At 37.1% G+C, this 12,807-nt stretch overlaps 1 protein-coding gene and 1 long non-coding RNA gene across 22 annotated transcripts in view; both read left to right on the top strand.

Annotated features, from left to right (window-relative positions):
* The window catches only part of LOC127843908 (transcriptional adapter 3-B-like), a 21,018-nt gene extending 8,211 nt beyond the window's left edge, over positions 1-12,807 (top strand). Inside the window, exons 5-12 of one of the 21 annotated variants that reach the window (XR_008032480.1) lie at positions 78-333; positions 3,891-3,981; positions 4,930-5,045; positions 6,811-6,921; positions 10,479-10,672; positions 11,048-11,954; positions 12,333-12,374; positions 12,669-12,807. Coding sequence is in view for 1 of the 21 variants with exons in the window: in XM_052373802.1 (XP_052229762.1) it covers positions 78-333; positions 3,891-3,981; positions 4,930-5,045; positions 6,811-6,921; positions 10,479-10,672; positions 11,048-11,176 (897 nt within the window). In the remaining 20 variants the exon portion in view is untranslated. Of the gene's footprint in view, positions 1-77; positions 334-3,890; positions 3,982-4,929; positions 5,046-6,810; positions 6,922-10,478; positions 10,673-11,047 lie in introns of all 21 variants that reach the window. The other 20 variants (XR_008032474.1, XR_008032450.1, XR_008032475.1 and 17 more) reach the window with 20 other exon arrangements.
* On the top strand, positions 1,041-3,720 carry LOC127844180 (uncharacterized). The gene is made up of 2 exons (XR_008032596.1): positions 1,041-3,324; positions 3,487-3,720. It is a non-coding gene; the product is annotated as an uncharacterized LOC127844180 (long non-coding RNA).

Raw genomic sequence — 12,807 nt, 5'->3', positions numbered from 1 at the left:
TATGAAACCCCTGTTAAGAGTGCTGATAGCTTTTTCTTGCACACACGGGTAGATTACCTCAATAATTTCCACCACAGATCAAGGCACCAGAGTTTGACAGAGTGGACTCGCCACCTCTCGAATTGGCCAAGCTTCCGAAGAACAATGCTGTGAACAAATTCTGGGCATCAGTAGAGCCGTACTGCGCGGACATCACACCAGACAACATGCAGTTCCTGGAAGATCTGATGCGCTCACATGAGGACGACGTGGAATACCTCAAAGTGCCGCCTCTAGGTATGCACTACACTGAGAAGTGGGCGGAGGAGGATCTGCTGGAGGAACAAAGACAAGGTAGCGGTGTAAAAGCCTAGTGTGTATAGTGTCCTATGTTAGATACACATTCTGCAACTGTTTTCAAGACCTTTTTATAGAGTAACAAAGCAAGGTAATGCTACATAGGCATAGTGGTTATGGTGTTTGCTAAGCAATATATTTTTAGGAGGTGTTCGAGCGCCACTTTGGCAGTATTTTCAATATCTTTTCCAAAAACACCTTGTACCAGTTCTACCCAGAAAAGGAAAATTGGAGAATGGCTCAGTGATTATTAGACTCAAGAAGCAATGTTTATCAAAACAAATTGCCTTAAACTAAATATTAAACAAGGTACATACATAGTTCACTTAAAATATTAATATTCTTAGATAATATTATGCCCCCCCAAAGAAGGAGGCATATAGAATGGGCTTTGTCCGTCTGTCAGTCTGTATGTCTGTCACAAAATGTTTCATGTCTATATCTCAGAAACTATATAAGATATCAAAATGAAACTTAATGGTTGTGTATATATATATATATATATATATATATATATATATATATATATATATATATATACAAAGGGGAATAACTCTTAGTTAATAAAGTGTAGGGTTATATATTATATATCTCTCAATGAGGGCACGTGCCATGGGCACGAACCATAACCCTACACTTTCTTAAATAAGAGTTATTCCCCTTTGTTTTTTTGTGGGATGTAACTTTTCAGGTATCTCAGATACCATACAGGACTTCAACATGAAACTTCATTGGTGTATTGATGTCAATAAGAGAAGTGTCATGCACAAAAACAATAACCCTTCATTTTCTTAAATAAGAGTTATTGCCCTTTGTTGTGTTTGTGTTGTGTAACTTTTCAAGACTATAATCAGATTCGCTAAAAGATTTCAATATAAAACTGCATGTGTATAGATAACAATGAGAAGAATCGCATTGCATAAAAACAATTAGCCTACACTTATTTTTTTAGGATTATATCAAATATAAAGTATTTGCACACATCCATTAACAAACTTTATTTGGCGGGGGATATCATTTCAACAAATGTGCTTGTTTTTATGGTTTTCAGTTGTTGTTTTAATTATTAACATTTATAAATGTTATCATTATTTATTATCTTTACCTTCATCATTTAGTTATTTGCAAATTTTTAACTAGAGATGTGCCGTTCTTCATTTAGCTATTTGCAAATATAGACCCATAGATTTGAAACAAGGCAAATGCTTGGTACTTACAAATATCTCTATAAGTACTTATGCAGATTCTTTTTAGCTACTTTGAGCACAACATGCTTGTTGTTAGTGTTTTTGATAGCTTTTTGGATTTTGTTTGTTGACTGTCTTGCATCATCAACATTTGCCTTGTTAGTACTATAGTCTATAGTCAAAATATATTTCCAAATTTTATATCGGCCAAGTTCATAACTGGGTCACATGTGGTCAAAAACTAGGTCAGTAGGTTAAATTAAAGAAATGATTAAAGAACACTCGAAATGCTACATTTATTTCCCAAATGCAATAAAACTTACTACATTTGTATGTCACAATGTCAAATTAAAAGAAAAGCTTAGAAACACTCTAGAAGTCACATTGTGATATAGTCATGCTCCTAATTTTTTGTTTGAAAAAGTCTGTGAATAAGAAGAACAACAACTACATGAGATAGATTACGGCCAATATTTTCAGTGAAACCTTGCTATTGAGACCACCTGTGGGATGTTTGAAAAGTGGTCCTAATAGCGAGATGGTCTTAATGCTGAGTTTTCATGACTTTCATGACTTTTGATAGAAAGATAACACAACTAGTCAATAGTCAAACTGTAAAAATGTTGCATGCTATATAACAGTAATTTATAAAAATCATTGTACAAAGAAAGTATTTCAAGCTTTTCAAACAAAAAGTGAAACATAATTTCATCATGATACTTTCCTTTACTTAACGTTTTGGAAGGATGGAAAAGTTTAAACATTAACACACCTTCTTCTTTCATGTGCAGAATAAACTGGCCAACTGCCTTAAGATTTCCCATTGGTCGCATTGTTTTAATCAATCTTTTATTTTGAATACAGATAAGACATACAGGTAGTTTTTTTTAATCTGCCATAAACAAGACCATCTCACTCATTTATCTTAATAGCCAAAAACAGTTGCGTTAAACGTTCATTGAGTGGCAATGGCTTTGTACACAAACCCGATTGAACCACAACACCTAATCAAGTAAGGTGTGAAAATTACTGGTTATTTGGTGGGTGTCAATTTAGAGCAATTTAGTTGATTGGTACTGATTAAAGTGGTTGTAATAGCGGATTAACGGGTTGGTCGTATTTATGAGTGTAACAACCATTGAAATATGCAAGGAAAATTGCAGGACTGAAACATGCTGATCTTCTTAGCAAGTTTGTCATTATTACGAGGTTGTCATTAAGCGAGGTTTTACTGTATCTAATTAATTAACTTGGATGTTTCCTATATGCACCCCCTTATTTTATTTAATGGTCAATCACCGGTGCATTAATTGGTATTTTCATGGCTAGCAGATATAATTGCTTCTTGTTTATTTTCCTGTTGACGATGTGTTAACTGACATAAAGTTATTAAAATAGTCCAAATTTAGATGTCTCTTCCTGTTTAATTAGCCATATACATACATTGTCTGTATAAACGTGAGAGAATGCAATTTCATAATGGATCTGGCTCCATTAGGTATCTTGCTGCTAGCGGGTATGATTGAATGACCTGTCTTGAATTACATGTGGGGCGCTTTTTAACCAGGTTTTCCGAAGGAAAAAACTGGTTATTAGATTGGCGAATGCGGGCGGGCTGGCTGGCTGGCTGGCTGGCTGGGCTGGCGGGCTGGCGGAATAAGCTTGTCCGGGCCATAACTATGTCGTTCATTGTCAGATTTTAAAATCATTTGGCACATTTGTTCACCATCATTGGACGGTGTGTCGCGCGAAATAATTACGTCGATATCTCCAAGGTCAAGGTCACACTTTGAGTTCAAAGGTCAAAAATGGCCATAAATGAGCTTGTCCGAGCCATAACTATGTCGTTCATCGTCAGATTTTAAAATCATTTGGCACATTTGTTCACCATCATTGGACGGTGTGTCGCGCGAAATAATTACGTCGATATCTCCAAGGTCAAGGTCACACTTTGAGTTCAAAGGTCAAAAATGGCCATAAATGAGCTTGTCCTGGCCATAACTATGTCATTCATTGTGAGATTTTAAAATCATTTGGCACATTTGTTCACCATCATGGGACGGTGTGTCCCACGAAAGAATCACGTCAATATCTCCAATGTCAAGGTCGCCACGACTAAAAATAGATTAAAAAAAAAAAAAAACTTACAAAGGGGGTTAATTTTTTTTGGTCATTTCAAAAGTTCAGTTTGAGTTTTCTCCCTTTATCAGATTTTTTTTTCACAATGAAAACCTGGTTTTGTGACAATTTTGTCCCTTGTTTAGCCATATAAAGTGGACAGGTGTAAACACATACATACATAAGTAAGTTTCTCCTAGATTTTATTATTTGTTCTTACTCCAATTAAGATGTTTTTATGCCTTGAAGGATCTAAAATCTCTGACAAGCGTCATGGAAGCAATGGTCTGACCTTAGAAACAAACGGTGCCTCTGGACTCCTGAAATCAACTGAATCCAGGTTTGTGGTACATGTCCACAATAAGTTAGTAACACGGCTGGGTTTGTCATTCTAAAATGAAAGGAGCTTTTCTACTAGCCTTAGCATCAGCATGTTAGCTAGTTTAAAGTTTTCAGTAAATTCAATTTGTCAGAAAGTTAATATTATTTATATATCTACTGTTAGTGGTTTGGACATCTGGTTTTTTGGGACTCCTGTCTATAGTAGCTAAGCCTATTGCAATTTAACAGGAAAATCCAACGATTTTTAAAGATTGTTTTATGATGAATTTAATTGGCTATTACAGGGATCTCGCTGTTGATTGCCAATGGCGACAAAAAACAAATTCTGGCAAAATATTCTGAAGATTGAAAATGGGACAGCTTACTTTTAAACAGTGATATTTTATAATAAAATCTCATTTTTAGCTCGGCTGTTTTTGGAGAAAACCCAAACTATTGTCATAGCCAGGTCGTCGTCCGCGTCGTGCTAAAACCTTAATATTTTGTTAAGGTTTTAAACATTGGCTCTAAAATCAAAGTGCTTCAACCTTCAACTTATGAAACTTCATATGTGGCTACTCCTTGATGACTTATACATGCCACAACCAGTTTTGAGTCACTAGGTCAAAGGTCAAGGTCACTGTGACCTCTAAAAAATTAAAAATAATCTGACAAGCTTTCATTTATTCAAAACTGCAACCGCAGCCGAGCGTGGCACCCGTTATGCGGTGCTCTTGTTATAATTTTATAACAACCTTTTTTGTGTATGTTGGTGCAGCTTTCATGAACCACTGTTGCCTGAACAAGATTTTCTTTTCTTTTTCATTTTCCAAATCCATGATATAGCACTTTTAATGAGCCCCTGAATCTGATGACATATTGCCAATAATTACTTGTCTTGTTTGATATTTGCCTAATCCATGACGAGCACCTGAATCAAAAGTTTCATAGCCAAGTGTGGTTGCAGTCTCAATGAGGAATCTCCTTTTGGTCCGCTGACCCAGAGGCTGGTTTCTGCCCTGATAGAGGACAACATCATGGCCCCCATGGATGATGAGATGGAGGGGGACTACAATGATAGCGGTAACACACTGCAGGCTTATAATAGTGTGTAGATAGTACTGGGTTAATATTGAACAGAGAGCAGTCTATCAACATAGCCTAGAATTAGAAGCTGTTTTGTGCTGTTTTTATGTGGAGATTATATTTAGTTTTGCCACAAGCAGAAATTTTGGGAGAAATGCAAATATTATTAAATCAAATCTGCTGAACCTATTCTGTTTTTTAGCGTACCTTATCACAACATGCTCATGGTGAGCTTTTGTAATTGCCTTTTTAACCAGGTTTTTAACCAGGTTTTCCGAAGGAAAAAACTGGTTATTAGATTGGCGAATGCGGGCGGGCTGGCTGGCTGGCTGGCTGGCTGGCTGGCTGGCTGGCTGGCTGGCTGGCTGGCTGGCTGGCGGGCTGGCGGGCGGGCGGAAGAAGCTTGTCCGGGCCATAACTATGTTGTTCATTGTCAGATTTTAAAATCATTTGGCACATTTGTTCACCATCATTGGACGGTGTGTCGCGGGAAATAATTATGTCGATATCTCCAAGGTCAAGGTCACACTTTGAGTTCAAAGGTCAAAAATGGCCATAAATGAGCTTGTCCTGGCCATAACTATGTCATTCATTGTGAGATTTTAAAATCATTTGGCACATTTGTTCACCATCATGGGACGGTGTGTCGCACGAAAGAATCACGTCAATATCTCCAATGTCAAGGTCGCCATGACTAAAAATAGATTTTTAAAAAAAAAAAAATTACAAAGAGGGTTAATTTTGTTTGTTCATTTCAAAAGTTCAGTTTGAGTTTTCTCCCTTTATTAGATTTTTTTTTCACAATGAAAACCTGGTTTTGTGACAATTTTGTCCCTTGTTTTGTCTTTCTTTGTCCTTAGGCAATTATGTTTCTTCAACAATTTCATTTTCAACACTCTAGGGCTAATTGTTTTCCCAATTATCAAGACGCTATCTTTAGGTAGCAAAAAGTTGTTTTCTGGGCGCAATTTGTGAACACACAAGAGACTAGATTAATTGCACAATATTACTAAAACTTGTCCTAACATTTCCGATGATACCTCAGCAGATTTTCAAAACTGGGTAATGTTGGGTCAAAAATTAAGTCACATTGTCAAATTCTATGTAAAAGCTTGTGATTAATCTAGGAGCCACAGTTATTTCACATCTTCCTGGAACTTTGTCAAAACAGCACAAGTCGGAATAAGATATTGGCTGAGTTCCCAAATGGGTCACATTGAGTCATGAACTTCGTCATTGAGTCGTTTTAAAGAAAAAGCTTGTGAGCTCTTTATAGACCACATATATTTGCCCAATCTTAATGAAAAATGGTTTTAACATTTATTCCAAATAAATCTGGCTAAATTTGAAACAAGATTACATGCTGTCAAAAACTTTCTCAGGAGGTCAAATCAAAGAAAAAGCTTGTGAAAACTCAAAAGGCATCATTGCCCAATCATTATCAAATTTGGTGGGAACATTTGTCCCCAATGATTTCGTGACTGTGTTTGAAACTGGTTCATATGCGGTAAAAAACAAAACGCTATGTCAAAGTAGAGAAAAGGCTTTTGAACTCTCAGGGGTCCACATGTATTGCACAATCCTCATGACTTTTGTTCAGAATATTTGTTGTTATTATTTCTTTGAAATACAATCAAAACTAAGGTAACATTTCCAAAAGTAGTAAACAAAGACATGTACATAAAGTTGTGTATACTTGTTCATTAAGTTATTATTTTGTTTGACGATCAATATATAGTTATCAAATACATGTGTTCTTCAGAAACTCTGAACGAGTCTGCAGCTATCTCTCCTAAGGAACTTGCCAAACAACTGAACCTTGGAAACCCTGCACACTTGGAGAAGCGCATCAAGAGAGAACTAGAAGAACAAGGTATATTTAGTATTAACATTTGGACATCCTGACACTGTATCATTTTCAATTGTCCTTCCTTTCCCCTTGACTGCAGCGCCAAGTATACAAGTTTATTTGGTTTTTGGACTCCACTGAAGATATAGATTCTAATATTATAATCAACAGTTGCTATTTTGTAAAATTCTGGGAAAGATTATTATATGGTGGTCTACTTTGTATTCAAAATCAATATTTTCACGGACTGTATGTATTATAAGTAACATTTTTATATTTAAAACTATGATCATGGGCTGCTTATGTCTAATGTGACGTTGGTTACAGACCTCTTATCTTGCTTTACCAAAATTGGCTATACTTCTCTAAAGTCATACATTTTATAAATAACACTCAATCAAAACTGATCGTTATGACCCAACCATACTTCATACTTCATATAATACCAGTATGCTGGTGTTAGTGTACTGCCTTGTTTGAGGTTTGTCCAGTATGCTGCTGTCAGGATACTACCATGTTTGAGGTTTGCCCAGTATGCTGGTGTTAGTGTACTGCTTTGTTTGAGGTTTGCCCAGTTTGCTGGTGTCAGTGTACTGCCTTGTTTGAGGTTTGTCAAGTATGCTGGTGTCAGTGTACTGCCTTGTTTGAGGTTTGTCCAGTATGCTGGTGTCAGTGTACTGCCTTGTTTGAGGTTTGTCCAGTATGCTGGTGTCACTGTACTGCCTTGTTTGAGGTTTGTCCAGTATGCTGGTGTTAGTGTACTGCTTTGTTTGAGGTTTGTCCAGTATGCTGGTGTCAGTGTACTGCCTTGTTTGAGGTTTGTCCAGTATGCTGCTGTCACGATACTACCATGTTTGAGGTTTGCCCAGTTTGCTGGTGTTAGTGTACTGCTTTGTTTGAGGTTTGCCCAGTTTGCTGGTGTCAGTGTACTGCCTTGTTTGAGGTTTGTCTTGTATGCTGGTGTCAGTGTTATGCCTTTTGAGGTTTGTCCAGTATGCTGGTGTCAGTGTACTGCCTTGTTTGAGGTTGTTCCAGTATGCTGGTGTTAGTGTACTTCTTTGTTTGAGGTTTGTCCAGTATGCTGGTGTCAGTGTAATGCCTTGTTTGAGGTTTGTCTTGTATGCTTGTGTCAGTGTTATGCCTTATTTGAGGTTTGTCCAGTATGCTGGTGTCAGTGTTATGCCTTATTTGAGGTTTGTCCAGTATGCTGGTGTCAGTGTACTGCCTTGTTTGAGGTTGTTCCAGTATGCTGGTGTCAGGGTACTAACTTGTTTGAGGTGTGTCCAGTATGCTGGTGTCAGTGTACTGCCTTGTTTGAGGTTTTTCAAGTATGCTGATGTCAGTTAAGGCTTTGTTTGAGGATTGTCCAGTATGCTGATGTCAGTGTACTGCCTTGTTCGAGGTTTGCCCAGTATGCTTATATCAGTGTACTGCCTTGTTGGAGGTTTGCCCAGTATGCTGATATCAGAGTATTGCCTTGTTTGAGGTTTGTCCTGTATGCTGATATCAGTGTTATGCCTTGTTTGAGGTTTGCCCAGTATGCTGGTGTCATTGTATTGCCTTGTTTGAGGTTTTTCCAGTATGCTGGTGTCAGGGTACTAACTTGTTTGAGGTGTGTCCAGTATGCTGGTGTAAGTGTACTGCTTTGTTTGAGGTTTGTCCAGTATGCTGATGTAAGTGTACTGCCTTGTTTGAGGTTTGCCCAGTATGCTGATGTAAGTGTACTGCCTTGTTTGAGGTTTGTCCTGTATGCTGGTGTCAGTGTTATGCCTTGTTTGAGGATTTTCATGTATGCTGATGTCAGTGTATTGCCTTGTTTGAGGTTTGACCTGTATGCTGGTGTCAGTGTACTGCCTTGTTTGAGGATTGTCATGTATGCTGATGTCAGTGTATTGCCTTGTTCGAGGTTTGACCTGTATGCTGGTGTCAGTGTACTGCCTTGTTTGTCCAGTATGCTGGTGTCAGTGTTCTGCCTTGTTTGTCCCATATGCTGGTGTCAAGTGTTCTGCCTTGTTTGAGTTTGGTCTACAACAAGTCCCCCATATGTTCAGGGTCATCCTGGGAGGTCACTTAACAAGGCTTATAACTCATACCTTCAATTTTCAAGGAATTATCCCCCATTTGTAATTAGAAAAGCAAGTTAAATTTTGCATGCAAACAACTTCATATCTCTATATCTACTTAAGATATTCAAATAACACTTAATACATGTATTTAGGATTATTATATGGACACTGCTCATGGACCATAATGCCTACATGTACCTGCATTGTTGTACTTAAATGTGTAACTGATTGTAATGACAGTAATTTTGACTGCAATTATTTGTTTACAGAATGAAAGCTGTTCTTGTTTTCACAGTTTAAGCTTGATGTTTTTTCAAATCCTCTTTTACTACTAAATGGATCTTGCTGTAACTTTCACTGTTGCACGACTTTAATGTGTGAATGATCTAAATGATAGGAAATATGGTTTGGACAAGGTTTGGCATAAAAATAGTCCTTTTCTCTTTTTCTTAAACTTCTCTTTAACTACCAGGTAGATCTTGCTCAAACTTTCACAGTGGAATTACCATTACATGCAGTTAATTATTTTCTTTTTTTTTACTGTGACCAGTTTCAGTTGATTAATGGCGTTTTCTGTTTTTCCTCTGTAGAATATATAGTGGATTTGTCTATGTCACACTTTTTATGCCCCCGGATGGAAAGATCGGGGGTATATTGTTTTTGGCCTGTCTGTCTGTCTAGCTGTCTGTCTGTCATTCATTCATTCATTGTGTGCGTCCCAAAACTTTAACCTTGGTAAAAGTTTTATAACTTTTGCATTATTGAAGATAGCAACTTCATATTAGGCATGCATGTGTATCTCATGGAGCTGCACATTTTGAGTGGTGAAAAGTCAAGGTCAAGGTCATCCTTGAAGGTCAAAGGTCACATATCATTGTATTTTTCTTTCCTAAAACTTTAACCTTTGTTAAAGTTTGGTCATAACTTTTTGAATATTGAAGATAGCAACTTGATATTTGGCATGCGTGTGTATCTCAACGAGCTGCACATTTTGAGTGGTGAAAGGTCAAGGTCATCCTTCAAGGTCAAAGGTCAAATTTATTGCTTCAAAGTTGCGCAATAGGGGGCATTGTGTTTCTGACAAACACATCTCTTGTTTAATATTGAAGATAGCAACTTGATATTTGGCTCGCATGTGTATCTCATGGAGCTTCATGTTTCGAGTGGTGAAAGGTCAAGGTCATTCTTCAAGGTCAAATTTATGGCTTCAAGGCGATGCAATAGGGGGCATTGTGTTTCTGACAAACACATCTCTTGTTCAGTTTATAATGTGTTAAATATCTGGTTGAAGTCTACATAAACCTCCTTTATTTCTGTTGATATTCAACTTAAGGAAAAAAATTGGTTCATTCTATCAGGTGACTAGCAGAACATGTACAGAACAGAACTTATTGTTAAATAAGATGAATAGCCAAGAATAGTCCTGGGACATGTCTTTTTATTCTAACAAAATTAGTACTTTGCCTGAACACACACAGAAATGTAATTTGTTTTAGCATGTCCCTAATTTCACAGGCATTCTTGAATTTGATGATGAAGACGAAGACGATGAAAATGATGAGATTCTGAGAGAGCTGCGCGCCAAGCAGGCTGAGCTGAAAGAGATCTGTGCCCTCAACACCATGGCAACCAAGCAGCTGTACAAACTGGCCAAGGACAGGATGGAGCAGCAGGAGCTGAAGAGAAAACTGGCCACATCAGACTCAGAGGTACCCTGGAGGCAATAGCAGAAATGACATATATGTCCATCATTTTGTATTTAAAAAAATGCAAGTTTATGATTAAACTAAGTGAAGAATGATTAATAATGTAGAGCTAAATTTAAGTAAGTGAACCATCAGACAAAGTCACACAGACGAGATCACTAGTGTTAGGTCTTTACATTTTGTAAGAATAATATTATTTTAGTATTCATTTAGACAAACTTCTTATAATATGTAATTAAGTATTCAATGGCTTATCTTTGATAAGCTTTGCATAAGACAATGCTAAGAGAAATGAGTAAATTCCAAAAAATTTGTCTTCAAATGATAACATATTTATTGATATCCTATTATTTGAGATTACTGTACTTTTTGTGTCAGGTCATGGAAGCCTACAGAAAAATCCAGCTGTCAAAGCAGAAAAAGAAGACGCCAACAAAGAAAGAGAGAGAGACAGTTCTGAAAGTGTTGAAAGACCGCGAACAGATTGTGAAGGCCCTTGATATTTGACATGCTTTTACAGATGACTTTTAGCAATATAAGCTTGCATTTATCAAGCATTGCTCTATAAACATGTGTATTAATTTTAATTATTGGCAGCTTAGGAAAGGAAAGAGTTTGTGTGCTTGTAAATGCAGCTTACAGGTGCCAATTTTTATAGACCCCAGTGTTTTTCTATGTACAATTGTGTAGTTTTGGTGCAATTGTAGGATTCATGTTTAGGTGCATTGGATAGGGATATGTGCAGTACTTCCATCATTAAGTGGGCATGATATGGAAGTGTTTATGTTCTAACAAAGACTTTGAAGACCTCAGGTTGCCCATCTATTGATATTGAGATACAAAGCACAAAGACAAGACACTTATGGATTAAGAAACATTTGTGTCAGTCCATATGTTATTGGTCAAAAAATGGGTTAAGTACAGCATAATCAGAAACATGTGTATGCAGATTGTGATGGTGTACATTATCATCAGGAATGTGTGCATGTAGATTGTGATGGTGTACATTATCATCAGGAACATGTGTATGCAGATTGTTATGGTGTACATTATCATCAGGAATATGTGCATGTAGATTGTGATGGCGTACATTATCATCAGGAACATGTGCATGTAGATTGTGATGGCATACATTATCACCAGGAACATGTGCATGTAGATTGTGATGGCGTACATTATCATCAGGAATATGTGCATGTAGATTGTGATGGCGTACATTATCATCAGGAATATGTGCATGTAGATTGTGATGGCGTACATTATCATCAGGAATATGTGCATGTAGGTTGTGATGGCGTACATTATCATCAGGAATATGTGCATGTAGATTGTGATGGCATACATTATCACCAGGAACATGTGCATGTAGGTTGTGATGGCGTACAATATCATCTTGAACATGTGCATGCAGATTGTGATGGTGTTCATTATCATCAGGAACATGTGCATGCAGATTGTGATGGCGTACATTATCATCAGGAATATGTGCATGTAGATTGTGATGGCGTACATTATCACCAGGAACATGTGCATGTAAGTTGTGATGGCGTACAATATCATCTTGAACATGTGCATGCAGATTGTGATGGTGTTCATTATCATCAGGAATATGTGCATGTAGATTGTTATGGTGTACATTATCATCAGGAATATGTGCATGTAGATTGTGATGGCGTACATTATCACCAGGAACATGTGCATGTAGGTTGTGATGGCGTACAATATCATATTGAACATGTGCATGCAAATTGTGATGGTGTTCATTATCATCAGGAATATGTGCATGTAGATTGTGATGGTGTACATTATCATCAGGAATATGTGCATGTAGATTGTTATGGTGTACATTATCATCAGGAATATGTGCATGTAGATTGTTATGGTGTACATTATCATCAGGAATATGTGCATGTAGATTGTTATGGTTTACATCATCATCAGGAACATGTGCATGTAGATTGTTATGGTGTACATTATCATCAAGAACGTGTGCATGCAGGTTGTGATGGTTTATGTTGTGTAGTGATTGTCTTGATGAGAACTGTGTGAAAAGAAGATTTTTTTTTGCTGTATTGAAATAATACTAAAGACCATGCAAGTGGATAAACTTCCTTCAAAAATAAACACAAAAAAAGTAA

Source organism: Dreissena polymorpha, chromosome 1, assembly GCF_020536995.1.
Source record: "Dreissena polymorpha isolate Duluth1 chromosome 1, UMN_Dpol_1.0, whole genome shotgun sequence".
Taxonomy (NCBI): domain Eukaryota; kingdom Metazoa; phylum Mollusca; class Bivalvia; order Myida; family Dreissenidae; genus Dreissena; species Dreissena polymorpha.
The sequence above is the reverse complement of the archived record's forward strand: the minus strand, read 5'-3'. Positions and strand labels throughout refer to the sequence as shown.